Source organism: Equus przewalskii, chromosome 15 (genome assembly GCF_037783145.1).
Source record: "Equus przewalskii isolate Varuska chromosome 15, EquPr2, whole genome shotgun sequence".
In the NCBI taxonomy this organism is placed as follows: domain Eukaryota; kingdom Metazoa; phylum Chordata; class Mammalia; order Perissodactyla; family Equidae; genus Equus; species Equus przewalskii.
The window spans coordinates 31284164-31306417 of NC_091845.1; the positions used below are offsets into that span (position 1 = coordinate 31284164).

Genomic DNA, 22254 nt, shown 5'->3' on the forward strand with positions numbered 1-22254 from the left:
AATTTTAATAAGAGCCTTGAGAATATCCCACTTCACAGTTCCTTCCTCTGAGACAGAGGTCATTCAACTACAGCCTGTGAGCCCAATCCTGCCCATTGCGGGATTTTTTTCTGTAAACAAGACCTTATTGGAACACGGCCATGCCCATTCGTTTACTTATTTATGTCTGCTTTCACACTACAACAGCAGAGTTAAGAAGTTGCAACAGAGACTGTATGGCTTATGAAGCCTAACATATTTACTGTCTGGCCCTTTACAGAAAAACTTTTTTTGATTGTACACTACTAGAAACATCTTCAAGATATTCCAAGGCATAGAAGTTCTTAATTTTGGGGCCCAGAAGTCCATGAATGGGCTTCAGACGATCTCTGATCTCCTGAAATTGGAAGTAAAATTTGGTATTTATGTACATTTTTATGGAAAAGTAGTTTTCACTAGCTTTTAAAAGGAATCTGTGAATCATCCCCAAAGTGAGATATTTCCCAGTCCTCTCCCCAGTCTGTTCCCTAGCAGCAGATTTTTAAAACCCAAACTTCTTTCAGTGAATTAGAGATGTACGCTGGTACCAAATCAGAAACATCATTAAGCATTGGATAGAAATTGCTGCAAATTGCCAGATTCCTAATGTAAGATCCTCTGAATATCACTGGGCTGCCTCCTCTGACCCAGAGGTTTAGGATAGCTCAGTGCTATAAATGAGAGCTATATAATCATTATTCTTATGTTTTAGATTTCTCAAATAATTACTCCCCCAAATAAAGATTTAAGTGTATACAAATTGTAGATTGCTTCATTACAAGCGAATGCCTTCAAGGGAACCGGTGGATGATCTGGTCAGCCCACAGCAGCCTTTGTGTACAGCCCGTGTTGTAGTGTCATTTTCTGTTATCTAGGATGCTCCTTCCTTCTGACCATGAGCTCTTTGACTCCCCAGGACCTGGAACATAGGAGTTCAGTAAATGATTACCATATATGTAGAGAGGTGATTAAGCTAACTCTGGCTCTCACATCATGTATTTGTGTATATGTGTGCACACATATGTAAAGTATCTGTAGGAAACACATTAATGAAATGAATGTATGTAAAATTGCCCTGTAAATAAAATCTCGTTTTTAAATGAAGGAACTGAAACCATAGTCTATCTTAACTGAGGACATTATCCTCAGTTATAAAAATACCTAACTCAGTTAATGCGTACTGCCTCATTTAAAAATCTAGCATGCAAGTGTAATGAAAACAGTGTGGTATTGTTATTTGTCCAAGATTTTAATATTAGGTAAATCTGCCCATTGTGAAAATTCACAAGATGGTATTTATTCTTCATCTGTGCTATATTTTTATATGTGGTATTTAACGTGAATCCATTGTCTTGACTCTTAAACACATCTTCTGGTGACAGTACTCAGCATGTATAGGTGTGCCTAGAAGTCCTTTCCAGTTTCAAGAGGAGAGGCAGGGGTGGGAGGCCTGCTTGGGTCCACGAGGGGAAGAAGGAGGAAGAAGCAGCCCCAGAGCATGCTCAGAGAACAGGCCTGACTGAAGAGGATGTTTATCCACCCAGTGAGCTAGAGGCCTTCATGACATGTAGTCAGTCCTTGGGAGAAAAGGATTATGGGCACAGCCAAGGAAAGCAACGAAAACAGGGTACTCAGTACAGAGGACAAGGCAAGTATGGAAATGGTGGAACAAGGAGCAAGAAGAGATTCTGGAGCATGGGTAGCCAGGATAAGAAGCAGGCCAAGGAAACGGTTCAGAGCTAAAGCTAGGCTGACATGCTGGGAGTGAGCCTGAGCTACAGCTCGCTCTGCGTTAGATATTGCTGCTTGCCGTTGGGAAGGCATGGAGGTTTAAAGGAATTGATCAAAAGTCAAGGCAATGGATAAGCATTAAATATCACATGTACAAATGTAAACATGTAAGAAACAGGTGCTAGGCTACACGTTCCTGCTTATTAACAAGTCACCAAAAGAAAAAAAAGAATGCTCTTGAAAAAATGAAATTATTAAATATACATAAAGTAAAATAAAAACAAAACAAAAACAATGTCACCAGGATGGGAAATGGTATAACCTGAAGCATCATTTCTCAAGGTGTGGTCTGTGGACTCCTGATCCCAAGAGATGTCACAGTTCCAGATGCATGCCTGTGGGCAGTGCCGCGTGCTCCGTCCTCCTCTCTGGAGATTCACAGTGTGTTAAAGGCTCTCAGAAGTCCTGCAAGAAAAAGCCCTAGTTAGCTTTGTTTAGCCCAATATTTTCCATATTTTATAGTTAACATGAAACCTTTTTTTTCAAAATATACTTTGTAAATGCTTACTTAGTAAAAAGCCAAACAAGTTGCTTTGATCAAAATTTCTTAATTGTATAAAACCTTCTGAAGCTTGAGTTAAAATAACATCGCTTTCAAGAACTCTGCAGTCATTCTTAAAAGATAAAATTAGATGCACCTTCCACCAGAATAAACTCACACCATATACTATGACTCAAAATACAAAGGCTATAAAAGAAAAGATTGATACATTTGACTACAGAAAAATTTTAAAAAACTTTTGCGTCGCAAAAAAACATCATAAGCAAACACAAATGACAAAGCAAAGGAAAGAGACAAAAAATCTGATAGAAGAAGAGTCAAAAAGACATGAACAGACAAAAAAAAAAATATATATATATATGTAGCATGCACACATGCATTTACATATATGTTACATAAATGGCCTTATGCATATGAAAAGACAATCAACTCCACTCATTATGCGCATAATGAAAACAAATGCAAATCAAAACTACTTGAAGATACCTGTCCTCATCTCTCAGATTAGAAAGCATTGAAAACTTGACAACCTATTCTTGTGACATGGCTATGGAGAAACCAACACTCTCATACATTGCTGGTGGGAATGCAGATGGGTATAACCTTTGTGGAGTGAACTTGTCAATATCTACAAAATCAAGGAAGTATTAACCTTTTGTTCCAGGAATCCCACTTCTAGGATTTGCCTTAAAGATATATTTCCAAGTATACAAAAATAGATATGCCCAAGGTTATTCATTGCAACATTAATTGCAGTAATCGCAAAATACTGAAAACATGCCCAAACATAGGAAAGTGATGAAATAAGTGATGGTATGTCCACAAAATGGAGTACTGTGCAGCTGTAAAAAATAATGAGGATGCTCTCTGAACTAGTATGAATGATTTCCAGGATATGCTTTAAGTTGAAAAAAGAAAAGTGCAAAAGAGGAATTATAATATGCTACCTTTTGTATTAGAAAAAAAAGAGGAATAAAGAAATAGATATGTATCTGCTTATTTTTTGCAAAAGAAACATAAGGAAGATACCAGAACTAATGAAATTTATTACTTTCGGTGGGGTGGGTGGGGATGACACGAAAGTGACAAGGGGATGGGAACAGACTGGAAGAGATGGAGGAAGTGTAACTCTTAGCTGATTATGCCTTTCTGTGTAGTTTTGACTTTTGAACTGTTAATGTTTTACATACTCAACAACTACAAAAGTAATAAAAATCAACAAAAATGGAGGGAAAAAAATGTAATACAAACCGAAGCAGATGGCTCTGATTATATTTCAAATGAACAATATAACCACACTGAAGAGGAGTGGGAAAGAACTAACCCAAGTAAATTTTGAACGCAGCAATTTGACTAAAGAATAAAAAGAACCCATAAAGAGTAGGTTTGGGGTTTTCTGTTGGTTATTTTGTTGCATTTGGTTAGGAGTTCTGAAACTACTTTTGGCATGTTCTATAGTTCAGAAAATAAGTAAATATGTGAGAATAATGGGAGCCAGGTTCCTCACTGTCAGAAGGGAGTTACAAATATGGAAAGAGGAAAGATGAGAATGAATCTGTGTTATTGTATTAGTATTGGAGAAATCCATATGATCCCGTGGTTATAGACTAGGGATCGTCAAACTTTTTCTGTAAAGGGCCAGATAACACATACTTAACTCTGTCATTGTTGCACAAAAGCAGCCACAGATGATACATAAACAAGTGAACATGGCTGTATTCCAATAAGACTTTATTTATGGACACTGAAACTTGAATTTTATATAATTATCACGTGTCGTGAAGCATTATTATTATTTTAATTTGTTTCAACCATTTAAAAACGTGAAAAACATTCTTGGTTTGCAGACTGTACAAAAACAGGCAGTGGGCCAGACTTCGCCTGTGGGCCACAGTTTGCCAACCCCTGTTTAGGTAGAGAAATGATCATTGATAGAGAGAGAGATAGACAGAGAGACAGAAAGCAAATGTGATAAAATTTTTAAATTGGGGAATCTGGGTGAAGGATATATAGGGGTCTTTGTACTCTTCTTGTAACTTTTCTATAAACCTAGAATTATTTTAAAACCAAAAAAAATCACAAAAAGAAGAACCCTGTACTTTCCATAGCTATTGCTGAAAAGTAAAAACATTAATCAGATCATTCGCCTAAAAAGTGAATGTCTTGCCTTTTATAACAGTCACACAACAACCCCCACCTACATTTTTCCCCATGTCCATGGACAATGAATAGGAGCTACTTCTGCCATTGTGCAGAGTTTTTAATTTGTCAATGAGGGTATCATCATATGATAGTATTATTTTTCTCTTGTTCATCCTTGCTCCCCATCATTCTTACTGAGTAATGAGGTCGCGAGGCTGGTAATTTGTATGTGACCTTGTAATTTTCTGTGATGTGGGAATTTTTTGGTCTACCATAATTAAATGGACTAAATAAAAGGTGCTTATCAGAAAATGCCCCATTAGCTTGGAAGTCTGTGACAAATCCTTTCTGATGCCCTTAATGTGTTATTATGAAATTCCATTACACAGCATGCTCACCTTGCTTATTTCACTAGCCATAATCTAGTGGTAGCTAAGGTGAGCAGTGACTGAAAGTATCTGAAAATATTACAAATAGCAATTGGGTAACTTTTACATTAAGATACCTTTTATACAGGAAGAGCTACTGGTTTAATTCCAACTGAATCCAATTCCTACCTTGATTTATCATTGTTGGTAAAGCCACACTATGATCTTCATTGATAATGAAGATGAAGGTGGGCATAGCTGAAATTTATTGAGTGCAGTACCCAGTTCCAAGCCAAATGTTTTTCACCTTTTTTTTTTTCATTTAATCCTAACAACAAAACTGAGGTACTATTATTATCTCCTTTTTATAGATGAGGCTTCCGATGTTAAGTGACTTGGCCATGTTCTTACATTTGGAAGCATAGAGCTGAGAGTGGCCTGGAGAGCCAGTGCTCTTAGTTAGTGGTTAAGACTGTCTCCCATTGTAGATAAAGACAGTAGGAAATGCACAAATTTAGGAAGAAATTGTTTAGCCATGAGGCCATGCTCCTGCTGAAAAGAATAGGTAAATGATACAGACTGCTAATGTCAATGCAAGAAATAGAACTCACGTTGGAAAATCCTTCACATTCCCCTCCCTGCTCCCTTCCCTGCTGAAGAAGCTCAGTAGCAGGTGTGGAGATGAGAAAGGCTTGAGGTAGAAGACACAGTGACTCAGTCCTTCCAGATGTCACCCACTTGCATCACACCCACACGGGTATCTACTAGAGGGAACAGGAAGACTGGAAAAAACTGGAGGAGGAAGGAAAGGAAGGAGCTTGGGGGTTGGCAGCTGGAGGCAGATGGACAGGGAAGGTAGGAGGTGCTTTCTGGAGTGGTTTTGCCCCCTTTGGAAATAGGAGAACTGAAGCAATGGCTCACTCAAGGGCCCAGCTCCCTCATTCTCCCCTCTTTTGCCTTCCACTGCTCTAAAGCCCTGAGTTAATTCATACTGACTCCCACCATTGTGGCTGGTCCATGACTGCTCCAAGGCCAACTTCTTTATTTATTTCTTATTTTTTATTTTTTTTTTTGAGGAAGATTAGCCCTGAGCTAAGTGCTGCCAATCCTCCTCTTTTTGCTGAAGAAGCCTGGCCCTGAGCTAACATCCGTGCCCATCTTCCTCTACTTTATACGTGGGACGCCTGCCACAGCATGGCTTTTGCCAAGCGGTGCCATGTCTGCACCTGGGATCGGAACCGGCGAACCCCAGGCCGCTGAGAAGCGGAACGTGCGCACTTAACCGCTGCACCACCGGGCCAGCCCCCCAACTTCTGTTTTGAATTAGCATGTGAAATGTTGTCATCCATGACATGTGACTTTGTCAGACTTTCTTACCCAAAGATCGTAAGGAGCTTTATCTCTGCTGCATTTCTCCTGAGTTATCGAAATAATTCTCTTATGTGAGAGGAACAGTGTGCCACAGTTTAATAACAATAATAAACTTTTGAGAGGAATAGTCATCTTTATTTAGTTGATGTACTTATTGGGCAACTAATTAATTAAGTGACTGACTCTATATTAACTGATTTATTAAACTAAGTATTAATTTCTGGACATCTTGTCTTTCTTAAATATGAAGGAGAGAAAATGTTTCTTTGTGGAAGCCCCAGGGAATTAAAAATTCAGGGGAAAGGTAAAATCTATATGGAATTAGAGACATGTTCATTTACTTTGTTCTTTTCTTTTTAGGGACTGGTTAAATATGTTGAGCCCACCGATTGTTCCTCCCAGTCAACAGCCAGCAGAGCAGCATCCAGATTCTTCTGGAAGTCTGAGTGCTCAAGGTGGGAATATGAAAAACACTATGCATAAAAAATATAAGTAATTAATATAAATAGAGAACATCAGTCACTTTGAGGTGCCACTGTTTTTATTAAATGCTGATCACTTAGGCCTACACACACCAACATGAGGTAACCTTGCCTCATTTGGTAGAATAATAGGTTCTTTGCAACTACAAATAATAGAAAGAAATTGTCCTTGTTCTTCTAAAGGTTAATCCCAGGGAAAAATATAGTTTAAAATATAAGAGCATGGCTTTGGTGTCAAATTGACCTTCATCTGAATTCCAGCTGTACCAATTCCTTCTGTGTGACAGCTATGAATTTTGGTTACCACATTTGTAAAATAAGACTAATAATAGACAGTGCCCCCCTGAAAGTTTTTCAGGAAGATTCAATGAGGTATACTATATAGGAAGCACTTAGAATAGTGCCTACCAAATGCCAGCTGTTTGCATTATTATAAAGCAGACCCAACACTCCAACATCACTGAGATACATGTCTTCGTTAATACAGAGATATGGCCTTTTCATTAAAGCAAAGGCTGGCATGGAGCTACCGTAAGTAGTGTTAGTAATGGAAAAAGTAGAAAGAAGCAGGAATGAAAATTTGCCTGAGGTCCCTTTTGTTGGTGAGAGCTATAAAGATGAACCGTTAGTTTCAGGTTGTGAGCAGGGAACATGATTGTCAGGAGTCCACAGAGGAGGAACAGAAAAGGATCTTTGGTGGAAACCGTGGGGTTGAGATGGGAGGGGTGGAGTGGAATCTACAGTACGTAACTGGAGTGACAGCCTCAGAGTGGGACTCCTTGAGACAGTTTTCCGAGTTGGATTTTGAAGATGGAAGTGCTATATCTGAAGTAAAAAAAAAAAGGAACTGAAATCAATATAAATTTTTCCAACAAAGGTGCCAATTTTCTTGTGCTTTTTTCCCTAACTGCCCCAGGGAGAAAGTGGAGCATCCCATTTTTCTTCAGGTGTGGAGAATTCAGAGTGAGAGCTCATACATCTGAGTTGTACATTTTGGCCGCCCAAGGGATAGAGATGTCTCTGTGATTTACTACTCGAAATAGATTATGCCCCTCAAATTGGGAATCTTTTTAGAGGTGTACATTTATAATTACTTATGACAGAAAAATAGAATCTTGGCTGTCAGGAGGAGACCTTGCTGTGAGGGAACAAATAATACGTTATGTTAAATGTCCTAAATAAGCCACAGGAACCGAGAGCATGGTCCTTGAGCAAAGGCACCCAAGATATATGTTAGTGATAAGTGGCTGAAAGGATGTCTTAAAGTCGCCATTGCAAAGTGATGTTTTGACAGCAGGAACTCAATTATGTTGAAGGTAAACAGAACTTCCATCGAGGGCAAATTAACAAATTAAATTCAGAAGATTGTAGAAATGTTCTGGCCAATGTTAACCAGATCTGGCACCCTTCTGCTGTCACCCTAGATTTTTATCAGCCTTCCCTTTCCCAGTTTCTGATATGCTTGGGTAGTTTGTAGCTAATTAATACCATCAAATGTTAGTGTTTCCTATTTGGTTAATCTTTACAAGTTATTAGCTTTTAGATAGAGATAGTGTTTCCATCTGTTCTTATAAAGTGTTTGTCAAAAAAGAATAATGGGTTCAGGTATCCAGTTTCTATCAGCAGAAGGAGAAGGGAGGCAAGGTTGTAGGCAGTCTGGGACTCTTTCTGGGTTTCTGTTGCATACCATTAATTTAGCACTTACTGTATGTCAGACACTGTGCTCAGTGTTACATGTAGCCCTCACAGCAACACCCTGAGGAAAGTACTATGTGTGTGTGTAGTTGTTGTTTTTTACAGCTAAGGAAACTGAGGCACAAAGTTCTTGAATAACTTGCCCAAGGTCACGCAACTAGTTACTGGCAGAACTGGGATTTGAATCCAAGCAGCCTGGTCCCACAACCCAGCCAGTGTTTTTAGACTTTTTTTGATTTTGAACCAAGTAAATAGACTACCTCCTCAATAATATATAAAAATCAGGAACTGAGAATCATTTTTCTATTGAGAGTTCCTGATCTCTAGAAGAAACAACTTAAAATATCTCAAGGACTAAGTACTTAAGTTCTCTAAGGAAAAAAAAAAAGGCAGACCTCTGGTCACCTGTTTCAGCCCTGGACCTGCCTCCCTTCCTGACTACGCTTGTCAGAAATGTCCGGTGGCCACACTTCCCCCTGGGAGTGAGTGCCAGAGGGACACAGTTACTGTGTCAACCAGATCTGGGGCAAGGCCAAGGGAACAAGGAGCTGAACGGAGGAGGAGACCGCTGGATGGCGGGGCTGCCAGGCCCGGGTGTTTGCTTCTTAGCTAACCTTCTTACAGGCCCTTCTAGACGACCTTATCTGAGTAGGTCAGTCTCGCTTCACCTTGTACATTTTCTTCACGGCCTTTCCACAGTTTGTAGTTCATGATATGTTTCCTTCTCTATTATTTTGTCCTCAGTGGCCTATGAGTTTTTAGTAGCAGAGACTGTCAGTTTGCTCCCTCCTGGATCCCCAGCACCCTATGCAATTTCTGGCGTATATTAGCTACTCGCTGAATTCTCATTAGAAGGAAGACAAGAAGGGAGAAAGGGAGGAAAAGAGGGAGAGAAATGTTCTTCAACTAGTCATTTCTTATAACAATCTTCAAAGAAAAGTAAGGTAATTCACTGAAATTTGACTTTCAGTTTTTCCCGCAATTCCAATTTTTTAGTATATTAGGTATATTTCTGAAATTCAGCAATGAGAGTACTGAACTTAGACCCATACATTTTAGCAATTAAAAGTTATAGATCACCTTATGCAGTGGGTCTTAAACTTTATTTATAAGCAGTGGCAACTTTTCTTTCAAATGAAATCTCATATGGAATCCCAATATATAAAAGAGAGAAAAGCAGAACTGCTCTGGCTAAAGGGGAATTAGGGTACAGAAGCCTGCCCTGGGGATCTCATGCACCAGTTAAAAACACTGATGTAGTCTAACTCCCTCAATTTGACCTTGCCCAAGGTCAAACATCCAATGAGAACCCAAGCGTGGATTAGGACCCAGGCTTCCTCCACATCAGTGCCTTTGTGCAGAGCCATCGCACTGGGACATGAAGGTGGTTTTGAAGCTGGTTCACGGGGAAAGGGGGTCACCCATCTTCAGACTTACAGGATAAAAATAATAATAGCTGACATTTGTTTCATATGCCTGTGACCCAGGCCTGCATGTGCACTTTAATTCTTATAATAGCCTACTGAGGTGTACATGCTATTATTACCCCTGTTTTACACATGGATGCAGGGACTTAGAGCAATGAAGTGATGCGCTGAGCCACCACGCCTCCATCAGAGACAGAGAGGCTGAGATGCATCCATGCAGCTGGAGGCATAACTGCATTTAACAGGGAAAGATGGCTTGACCAATACACAATTCTAGAATGCTTGCCCCAGGCCATACAAAAGTAAGTGCCTGCGTTATACCTGGACCTTGGGTTCCTACTTTATTCAGGACAAGTTTGTGTCACAGCCACAGTTTCTGCTTGGCGAGAATGTCTCAAGTGAATAAATGCCACCTTAAAGTGAACAGCCCGGCTTCCAGCAGAGCCGATCAACCGGCAGGAACAGCACTGTATCTGTGCCATTCAACTGGATGGAGAAACAGGCAGCTCTTCCCAGTTCCTTCTGCGCCATAATATACTTGCCGAATATCAATTATCATGGGCACAGCTGCCCTTAACACTTACTAAAAATGTGTTTTCCTGGAGCGCCTGTGAAATGTACAAATGGGAAGTTAAGATTTCAGAACTTACTAAAGAAAACTACCAAGCTGACCTTTTGAAAATGAACCAGACTTTGCTTGGAAAATAGTTGTCAATTTGTTTTTGACGGCTGTTCCTTTACCGATATGACCCTTAAATTATTTATGCTTACCAGCTCCAAAATGGAATAGTAGTGACCTCTCTCTTCAGGCTTGCAAACCTCTCTTGCAATTTACACAGATTTTGAGTGAGAAAGGCATTCAGGAGGGCTTTTGGAGTTGCCAGAGTCTCATAAAAATAGCATTCTTGTACCTTTTGTATGACTAAGCCACATAGGATATTCCTTTATGAACATTGATTAATCTCCAACAAGACATAAGTAGGCAGAAGATGCTTATTTTGTAGATGTAAAACCAAATCAGTAGTAAAGTGTTACAGAAATCTCATGGCTCCTCACAGCTAACCAGAGAGAGGGGATCTGGCTGCCTGCTCTGACTCCAACACAACAGTCCCTTTACAGGCCTATTTCCTGCCACGCAGTTGTTTGACACTTACCTAATACTCTAAATCTGCAAGCAGTCTTCTAAAATCTGTTCTTTTAGTTATCTCACCAGACCTTATACTTCATTGAACAGCAATGGTACCCCCCAGCGCTTGACGTGGCACCAAGGACATAGGAAACACTCTGTAAATATTTGATGAGTGAGTGAGTGAATCTTCTGCCCATGGGAAACAAGAGGATGATTTGGTCTACTCTTTGAATCTTTCCTTTATCTTGAAGATTTATTTAAGATGCAAAGGAGACCATCCCCCGAAAAAGCAATATTGGTGATTGAAAGTAATAATAGAAACCAGCATTAATAAAGCACCCACCGTGTGCCCGGCACTGTGTTGAGTTTTCTGTGTGTGACCTCATGATGATTTGTCCCGACACTGCCAGGCATGGGGCTATGTTATGTCCCCCCTGTACAGGTGAGCTGAAGGTCAAAACCTGGGTCACACTCCCACTGAGTGTGGAGCAGGGCGCTGACCCAGGCCTGTCTGATGAGACAGTCTGCACCCATAAACCCCAGGCTGTGATAAGACCACAGAATTCCCATTTAGGTCAGTAAGAACTGTACGACTGAAATGTCTACTGCAGTTTTTTAAGTTTAGGAAGTTCTCTTTCTTGACTCTTTCTGGATAAAATACTACTCTCTTTAGTACTCTCCTTAGACTCATAGTGCCCCCACCTCAACTCTCTTGTACAATGATTCATTAGTCTTTATGACATTCTTGAATCCAGAGTCCCTGCCCGTCCCCTGGGAGGTAGGTAGTTGCCGCCTTCTGTTCTCTGATTAACCTTGGGGCAGGAAGATATTTTCTCTTCTGCAGCTATCAAAGGCCCAGGGGTGTCTTCTCTGCATAGAAGTGACAGGACAGGGGGCGGGGGGAGGAATCAACACTCTCCCTAGAATAAAGAGATTCCTTCTTTTCAGGAGTACTAGACATGAACCCTCCAGTAGAGAAGTAAACACATTGCTGGTGTCTGAGCTTCTCTTCCTTATTCCAGAACCAAGCCCACCTACTTATTTCCCAAATGCACCCCAGAAGGGGTCCTGGCCCAGGATGTGGTTCCACCTTCCCTTACTGGAATTGGGATGCACTTTCCCCTAGCTGCAGTGTTACCACCTTGCCTGAAACTAGGCCCTTGAGACACTATGGGCTCTGTAGGCTTCAGAGCTCAATAGTCTGGCTAGGGACTGAAGGGGAGCAGAATTTGCCACCCCAAAATGTGTCTCTTTGGCTTGATTATTTTTAAGAACAAAAAGCTCAGGAAGAAACTTTGACCTTCCCCCTAACTGCCTAAAAGAATTTAAGATAGAAGACCTGTTTTAGAAAGGAACTAATGCCATAGATAATTGTAGTATGATATGAACCAGGTGTGGTAGATAGGGAGGAACCTAGCAAGGCCCATTTGATCAAAGTCTTCTCCATGTCTCATTGTCTTTGCAAGGCAGGGCAAACATTTATCTACTAAACATTCGCTTGTCCATCTCCATGTGAATTGCCTTCCTTCCCTCTGAAGTCCCAAACCACTACCCCCAAGATCCTCCCTTGTCTTTAGCTGAAGATGATGTTTAAGATGTTGGCTTCAGCCATTTTGTCAAGTTACTCAGTTTTCCTGGGTTTCTCCCATGTATACATTGTTATTAAATTTGTTTGATTTTCTCCTATTATTCTGTTTCATGTCAATTTCATTATTAGACCAGCCAGAAAAACCTAGAAGGGTAGAGGAATATTTCTTCCTCCCCTAAGGACTTTCTTTCATGTGTAACAGAATGCATTCAGAATTGTAAGCCACACATTACAGGTGCACATTTGTTTTGTGGGTTTTCTCCCAGCTTTATTGAGATATAATTGGCATATAACGTGGTGTAAGTTTAAGGTGTACAGTATGATGTTTTGATATACAGGTGCATGTTTGAATCACTGCACATTCATAAGTAGCGATTACCTGGAAAGAATGAAATTACAGTGATTCCTAATTAACCATCCGGATCCTTCAGCACGTTGCTTTAACTGGCATTTTCCAAGTAAAATATAGCCACCAGTTTTTACAAAAGGGTGATGTACTTATTTCCCAAATGAAACCTGAGCTATAATCATGACGTGTTATTTGCCTTCCAAAAAACAATATAGCTTTTTAGGAGAAGAAAGTATCTTTTCATCCTTTTCATCCCGTTGTTAGTCATTTATCTTTCTCCCATTTGAGGGCACATATTTGCTAAAAAAACAAAATTCAGCAGTTCACAGTGGACTTTCTCAGGTTTTAGTGCAAGTTAATTTTGCCCTACTGTGAGATATGTTGGTGGAAGAGTTCGCAAGCACCTGGTACTCAGCAGAATCTTATCTAAAATGTCATCTTCATTGATCCTGAGGCTGACTATTCCAAATGGTGATCCCTCACCATTAAATTGTTTAAACAATAGTGTATTAGTGTGTACGTACAAGTACAGTCAGTCAGTTTTCAAGATCTATAAGAGAGAAAATGCATTAGCTTTCTAAAAAAAATTCTAGATGGCAGTATCAGAAAATTGAAAATCAAGTACAGTGTCTTGATTCAGAGACTTTAAATCTGATAAACTGGTGCCACGTCATTTATTTTCAGGCTTGAAGACTTAGCTTGCACATATAGGTTTTCTATTATCTGCGGTTAAAATGCGTTAAATATAGATAATTAAGCATTTATATTAATCGACTTTTAAAAAGTGAACTGGAGAGATTATTTGCCCAAGCTGATCTAACCGAGGGGAGGGCAGCTAATATTGCTGCGTTTGGTCTGGTTCTGTTGGTTTTTCTTCTGTTATTGCTGTCAACCAATTTCCAAGTGAATGAAGCTGAAAGTTTATAAATAGATTATTACCTGAAAGGCAATTTTACTTCACTAGAAATGACTTTATTATGTGGAGAAGAGTGAAAATGTAATTTGGACCCCCATCCAGATGCTCTTAGTCTGGTAGCAGAGAATGGTTTTATTTGTTAATTTGTCCTTTTAGAGTTTCTGTAGCCAGTCTTTAAATAGAGCAATTTAGCATTTTGGGGGAAAGCAAACTCTGCACTATCCAAGAACATAATTGAAAATTGCCCCATACCCATGCACAGTAATTACCTTTCAAAACATTTCCCATTGCCTGACATCATAGTGGTAATTGCTTAATGATGTTATAATTTCATTACGTAGGGATTGCATTGGCAAAATGATGTAAGTTGGAGGCTTTGAAAATTAAGTTATAATGAAAACAAAACCTTTTATGCAAGTTTAAAGCACTTATTTCCATGTAAAATTATACATAATGTCACAGAATTTTTGTACGAATGTCGTTGTTGGTAGAGTTTTAAAATTCATCCATTTAAAGCTTTCGTACTAAAAACCAAAAAACCTGCCTTAGCCCCATGGTTATAATGCATGAGGTTCCCATTCTATAGTGATGTGCATTGGAACAAATGCACTGATAGAGCAGTTACTGCTTCAGTTTATATGCACCATGTAGCAAAACCTCTCCTAATGAATTGGATCCAGCTCGATCCCTGTGCAGTTGAGTGGTAAAGACCCATGGCCCGTTGCAACGGTTATTTTCATCTTGAAAGATTCCTGACTGGTTGTAAAATGTATTGAGTTTTCTAATTTAATAGCACCAGCTTAAAATTTTATCTTTTTGAAAAATACAGGCGCAGAATGCACTAAACAGTTCCATAGCATATAGCTCTTATGTGCCAGAGGTCAGAGTTTCCCCCAGTGTGTTGATGGAGTGAAAACAAGACATCGGATGGCAGTTCTCTGAGGCAGCTGGACTCAGGGTCATTTACCTCAGTGACGTGTGGTTTTCACTTGCCACCTGATGGAAAAATTAGTTTTACTTTTTGAAAACTATATGATTTTCGGCATGAGAGCTGTTTTTGTTTAAAGATGAATTCGTCGTAATGTCCTGTATAACACTAATTGTGGGTTTTGTGTTTCATTCATATTGACTATATTTTTTTCTTTTGGTAGGAAAAAATCAAACCGATACAGTTTTGGGGTAGAGAATAAGATATAAATGAACACACCCCTCTCACGTCTATCTCAGATATCTTATGTTTTTCATGAAGATGATTATAACAACAATCTTTATTGAGTACTCACTGTGTGTGTGCTGAGTGCTATCTTATTTAGTTCTCATAGGTACAATAACAGGTACCATTACCATCCTTACTTTACACATGAGGAAACTGAGGCTCAGAATGATGTGTTTTTCCAAAGTCCAACAGCCATGAAGTGGTAGAAATGGGATTTGGACCCCAGATCTGTCTGACTCCATTGTCTAAATGTCATGCTGCCTGTCTCTATGATGCCTTTTCTTCGTACTTTAAGTTTTATCAATGCTCCTGTTCTGAGTTACTAAAAAAGTTATAGCTTATAATTCATGATTTGCTTTGTTATTGTTATTATCCTTAACAGTAACAGGAATGATCATTTATTGAACAACTACTTTGTGCTCTGTGCTATGCATATTATCCAGTGTCCAATTTAGTCTTCCACAAAACCCTCGGAAATAGGCATTGTTATTCCCATTTTATAATGAGGAAAGGAAGATCCAGTGAGGTGAAATGACCTGTAACCAGCCTAATGTCGTTCAGGTAGTAAACAGCAGAGCTCCCATCCACCCCTAAGTCTCCAGATTCTAGAACCCAAGGATGCTCTTAGCCACTCTGCAGCTGCTACTCCCAGTTTAATGCCTCATTAATCTTAATAGCTGCTTTTGTTTCGTGTGTGTGTGTGTGTGTGTGTGTGTGTGTGTGTGTGTGTCACGCCCACAGCCAGACTGTCGCATCCACAGCTACACTGCTCCATCACATAGAAAGGACATAGTAGTTACTTATTAATAAACTGATTTTGTTCTGTTCTCTGAAGAAACCCAAATATGAAAGGGATGATGGATTGAATATCTGAAAGTAAAGGACATGCAAACTTTCCTTTGATGTGCAGAAGTGACCTAAAGGGGGTCAGCTTTGATATGCAACAGCCACTTGAAAAGCATTCTCAACCTCTCCTACTTAGAGGAAGAGGGTGGGGGCAGGGCCCTGGGACCACTCTGAAGGTAACAATAGAAAATAAAGGAAAGGCAGCCCGCCTTCTCTGAGTTCCTGTTCTTAATTAAAAACCGCGCAGGGTTCTCAGCTCAGCTACCACTATTAACGCGGCCGTTAGCAAAGTTCAGTCATACTTCAAGGCCAAAAGCCATTGCAGCCAAGAGTCACAGAAACTCATCAAAGGCACCACAGGGACCGTTGGCTCTGGTCCTCTGTCCTCTGAAGGGCTCATCTACAGAATCTCGTGCAAATGGGTGCCCCAGTCCCTGCTTCACCCTCCCCAGAGTCCACATTTCATTTTCTGGTCATTAATGTTCAGAAAATTCTTCCTTATGTTGAGCCAAAATCTGGCTCGTTGGAACTTTCACCCATTGATCCTATTGCTTACTCCTGGAACCCCACAGGATCTTCTTAACTCTCCACTCATTTCCCACCTTTCATATACTGTGTGAAGCAAGAAAGGCCGCTGTCGCCTCCATCAAACTTTCTCTTTTCTGGAATTAATAAGCCCAGTTCCTTTGTGCTTATTGAGCTGTTTGCCTCTGCCCTCCCACATGAACTCCCTCATCTTTGTCCGTGGTTTTTGAAATGTGAGAAATCAAATTTCTTTTGTTTCAAAATCTGATTTTTTAAGACATAGGACACATTTACAATTTTTCACTCTTTTCCATGTTTAAATTCCCATAATAGAATAGTTCCCAATTGAATGTGTTCCATCACCTTCTTAACAAAAACATTGAGCTAGAATGGTCAAAAGAGCTCCGAGCTGAGCCAGAGTCTGGAAACCCGAGTTCGTCCCTGAGTCTTCCTCTAACTCACCAAGTGACCTCAGATTAGCTGTTTCACTTTACAGACCCTGGTTACTTTGGCAGTAAATGAGCGTGCTAATTCCTGCCTATTTCACAGGATCATGAGGCTCAAATGAGCTTCTGCATGAGAAAGTCCTTTCTAAACTTCATTGAGTGCTCTGCCAGTTGAAATGTTAGTAAGCAAGACAGATGTAATCATTCCTCTGTTACACTCTACTCTTTTTTCTTTTGTTGGTGAGGAATATTGGCCCTGAGCTAACATCTGTTGCCAATCTTCCTCTTTTTGCTTGGAGAAGATTGTTGCTGAGCTGACATCTATGCCAATCTTCCTCTATTTTGTATGTGGGACGCCATCTCAGCATGACTTGATGAGCAGTACATACTTCGACGCCCAGGATCTGAACTCACAAACCCTGGGCCGCCAGAGCAGAGCATGCAAACTTAACCACTGTGGCACTGGGCCGGCCCCAAACTGCACTTTTTAAGGACTGCTAGCACTGCATGTGGCTCATGAGAGAGTCAGCTGATTTCATGTTTCACGCGTGTCACTGCACACTCCTTGAGAACAGTGCCTGTTTCTTACATCCTCACGTCCCCAACACCTAGCTCAGTACCTGGTGCAGGAAAGGCTCATAGTGCATGTTTTTGGATAGTTAGAAGAAGGGTGGGCAGAGGAATGGCCGTGGTGTGGTTTCAGACCCCCACTTTACCATCTCGGCTCCGTTTCCTTGGACTTAACTCCGGTTTGTTACTCTGCTGGCAGCGGCCGTGCATGAGCTTGGTCTGATTTTGTTTGGGTAAGACGGAGTCCGACCACCGCCAGTACCTTCCCTTACTCTGGGCAGTGACGCTTAAGATCATGGGCTTTTAAGAAATATTCAGTATTTTCTGAGCCTCTATTATGTGCCAGCCCTGTTCTGTGTCCACCTCCACGCCCTTCCAAAACTGACCCTAGTGAGCTCGCAGCCCAAAGGTTTGGTTTTCTTTGGTCCTTAGTAGCCTGTGCTAAGGAAGAAAGAAGCATGTTAATCACCGCCTCCTCCCTGAGCCTGCTGTGATCTTCTCTGGCTCAGGGGAGTCTTGCCCTCCCCACCTCTGAACTCCTATGACGTGGATTGTCAGAAGTATTCCGTACTCAGAAGGCACTCGCTTGCTGGTGATGGTATCAAGTACCCAAGTGCTTAGCATGACACTGGACACATATACGGTACTCAGGAAACATCTTAGTAAAACAATTTTTTTTCATTCCATGCTGTTTGTTGGAAGCCAACCAAAATTTGCTAATAACTTAGGCAGAAGGAGTTCTCTTCATCCAGACCATCTAAATGGCTGTCACAAGAAAAAACCATCAAGCCATATTCATATTCCCAGCAAACTTGACAGATCTTCCTACCAACAATAATATTATAGATCACCTGACATTGTTCTCCAAATGTGTTCTATGCTTTGTGTACCTTATACTTCTAAACGTTATTATTATAATTCATATTTATTTGGTAGCCTTTTTAGGATGTATGTATGGGGATTGAGTTCTTTATTATATCATTTAATTTACACTGTGTTGCATTTGTACAGCTTTGGCCCATGAAGAAGTCTAGAATGTGACCATTATGTTTTGAATCCTGCTCAAGTTTCCCTAACCCTAATTAGCAAGACTCTTTAGTCCTTTGGCCCTCTCCCTCCCTCCTTTCCCTTCCCTGCCAGCTCTCCACACTCCATTTTTCTTATCCTTTATAGCAAAGCTGGCCCCTTGATATCATGGTTTCTTCTCTGTGTTGCTCGGCATGTATAGAGTCTCCTCACATCCTCAGCGCTCCTTCATTCCAGCGTCGACATGCTGCCTACATGAAGAAACTCTCCCAGGAGAGAGGGTCGTTCCTGCTTCATTGCCCCTCTGGTGTTGCAGCTTGGGAATTCCAGGCCGGGCTGGCAGCTAACATGTCTGTGGTTCCCCTTCCCACAGGTGAGGAAGACCCGAGTGCGGAAGAGGACGAGGAAGTGCTGACTCTGCTGTATGACCCATGTCTGAACTGTTACTTTGATCCTCAGACTGGGAAATACTACGAGTTGGTGTAAGTCCTCGTTCCAAGGCAAAGAATGGCCACCCCAACGCGGAGCAGGATAGGAACTCTGACTCTCTTAACTTGGCACTGCAGTATGTGTGTCGGGCAGGCCCATGGAGTCAAAAGCAACTGAGAGAGATGACTTTATTTTGTAAATAATGTTCAATGTTAAGAACACCTACGTTCTTTTTGTAGATGTGTGTGATTTTTTGGAACTGTGAAGGAATTAATACAGGGACAAAATTTTAGGACTTTGAATTGATTCGTATTTGTTGGTTCTCATTCTACATATAATTTTGTTTTTCTCATAATTTTATGTAAACAAATTAAGAGTTATTAATTCAAACTTTTGCAGTGTTAATCTGTAAATGATGGCTTCATATACAAAAATGTATTCTTGTTTAAAAGATATCTGGGTACCTTTTATTTTATTACCTATTTGTATTAAAAATAAAATATGATGGTCAGAAGAATACCTTTCAAACTGCTTCTTTTTATTTACCCCACTTTCTTTTCCAGAATCTTCCTAGATGACATTTACCTTTCCTTAGACTCTTAGGAAAGGAAACACGGTGAACTGGTCAGACTTTATGATCACATTTTATTGGCACTGGCCCTCTATTTCCATTTCATTATAGTTCATCCAAAGTTTGCCTAAGATCACAACATTGTTAATCACTTAAGCTGCTTAGTGCTGTGCTTGCTTTTTTTTAAATATTTTTTACCAATTATCTCTGAATTTTAATAATATGACCCAAATCTAGCTCGATGGATCCAGATTTAACAAGAAATCACCCATTTGAACACCCCACACACCTCACCACTTCTCTAACTTGGGCCTGGAGAAATTGAGGCAGCTTCCTGTGGTCCTTAAGGTTCTGTCACTGAACTCTGCTTGCTGCATCACAAGGAAAAAGTCGTGTGCTTCTTGAATTCATGAAGACGGCTTTGAATTGTATGCCAAGTACATTAATATTGAGCTCAAGGAAGTAGTTATTATATTAGCTGGCATATTTTGTTATTTAATAAAGATTTTTTAATAAAGAAGAGTACCATTGGAAATGAAAAATTATTAGTGTACTGTTGGATTTAATGGCAGTACTATAATTTCATTTAATATTGCTTGATAGAGGAAATAAGACTTCTTTTTTCAAGAGTAGATTTGGGCTCCCATTCAAAGGATCATACATTATTTAGAAGCATGTTTGAATTTGATAAGCTTTTAATCCTGTTGTTCGCAAAGTATACCTTTGTTATGAAATTTTCTCCAAGATCTTCATACTTACAAAATGCAAATAAATAACTGAGGCTTCAGAAGTAGGCAGAATGATGAAATAGTGGAGTTATCTGGATTATGACCTTGAAGATTGGAGTATGGCTTAGAAAGCCTTGTTCCTACTTTAGTCATTCTCAGGACCCTCCACATAAATAGGAGAGTCCATTAAAAGTCCATACTAATTAAGACATGTACTTACAAATATCGAAAACATCATGAACTAAAAATACTTAAGGATACAAGAATGCCTCATGAACCCCAAAACAGAATGCTACAAGGCCTCCGAAAGGATTCAAGCTAAGACCTAGAAAACTGCTGGGATTTTCGAATTGCAAGCAGCCGACACCCTTGATACCAGAATTCAAAGACTTGTTGGACAATGAGACCCCAGAAAGCACAGGAATCGGGGCAACTCCAGGGATCCTATAGCAGGAATTAACAGTTTCTCACGATGACAGTGGTCACCAAAATGACAGTGCCACCTTCTTCTGCCTTGAGTCTCTGCTCAAGGAGCAAGAGACTGGTAGGGTTGACTTGTCAATTATCCCCAAGACCATGTAGAGTGGGAGCGATATAGTCCCTAAAGAAGAGGACACTGTTAACAAAATGTAAAGGGATGCCAGGCAGGCAAAAATGACAGGTGTCTACCCTGGGAGTCTAGAAGCATAGTCTCCGCCGCTCACCTCTGATTCATTTCACCCCTCTTTTCTTTCTTCTCTCTCTCTCCTCCATAACTTTCCCAGCTACTTAGTCAACCTACCAGAACACTCAGCCATTCTGCAGCCCATACATCCAACCACACAGAAATATTAACTCTCAATTGCAATTTAAAAAATCCCAGACTTGGGGGGCCGGCCTGGTGGTGCAGTGGTTAAGTTCACACGTTCCACTTCGGCAGCCTGGGGTTCACCGGTTCCGATCCCAGGAGTGTGGACCTATGCACCACTTGTCAAGCCATGCTGTGGCAGATGTCCCACATATAAAGTAGAGGAAGATGGGCATGGATGTTAACTCAGGGCTAGTCTTCCTCAGCAGAAAAGAAGAGGATTGGCAGCAGATGTTAGCTCAGGGCTAATCTTCCTCAAAAAAAAAAAAAAAAAATCCCAGACTTGGGATTCCACTTGGCCCAGTTTGGTCCAATGGCCACCAGAACCCTCTACTGTGAATGGAGGAGGAAGGCAATTAAGGAGTTTCTTGTGAACCTAGCAGACACTCTAAAAGATATCTGCCACAAGGTCTTATGATCCACTTTTTACATTTTATTGACTTTTTAAAAGGGGTAGCTTCATTTCTGTTGAGGAGATTTCTACAGAAGCGTAGAAAAATAGAAATAGATGTGATTCACACTGCTGCTTTTAAAACAAACCGGTACAGCCAGTTTACTTGGAAATTCATTGACTGGGCTCTACTTCTTTTCAGGTTATCAAATTTGGCTGCATATTAGAATCTCCTGGATAGTTTATAAAAACACTGATGCCCAGGTTCCACCGCCAGAGAGTCGGATTTGATTGGCCTCAGGTGCAACCTGGGCATCAGAAATTTTTGAAACCTCCCCTGGCAGTACTAAGGTGCAGTCATGCTTGAGAACCACTGCTATAGATCAATCCAACAGGATGAGAAGGCAGACTTGCCTAATGCACACGTATCAGCAGCGAAGAGTCTATATTATCGTTCGCTTCCATTTTAGAGACCTCGATCTCTACTTTTCTAATCAAATGCGTACTGAACATTATATCCGAAACTGACTATTACAAATGGATCCTGAAAAAAATAGCTTGATTCAATATGGAAATACATCTTAAGGTAATTTGGTATCAGTTTTGGGACTGATTCAGTTTCTTGTTTCACATAATTCTGTATGCAACTTGCAAGTGGCTTTAAGTCTCCGATCTCAAAATTATTATTTAATTATAGAGCCCGGGTAATGGGAATTATGAAAAACCACTGTCAGCTAATACATGGCGTCAGATCAATGAATTTGCTTCCCTGGCAATTATGAGTTCTCTCTCTAATTAATTTAATTTTCTTTTCTATTAAAGGAAAATACTGACATATGCAAAATACATAGACACTTTCCATAATAATTTGCCCTATTGTA

The 22254-nt window shown here is 40.3% G+C and overlaps 1 protein-coding gene across 21 annotated transcripts in view; it reads left to right on the forward strand.

The window, feature by feature from the left end:
• CFAP20DC (CFAP20 domain containing) overlaps nt 1-19353 on the forward strand; it is a 228225-nt gene extending 208872 nt beyond the window's left edge. For all 21 annotated transcript variants that reach the window (XM_008519896.2, XM_008519873.2, XM_070576991.1 and 18 more), the window contains 2 exons: nt 6553-6647; nt 18781-19353. In XM_008519896.2, coding sequence (XP_008518118.2) covers nt 6553-6647; nt 18781-18893 — 208 coding nt within the window. In that variant the 3' untranslated portion in view covers nt 18894-19353. The remainder of the gene's footprint in view (nt 1-6552; nt 6648-18780) is intronic.
• Nucleotides 19354-22254: the final 2901 nt, after the last annotated feature.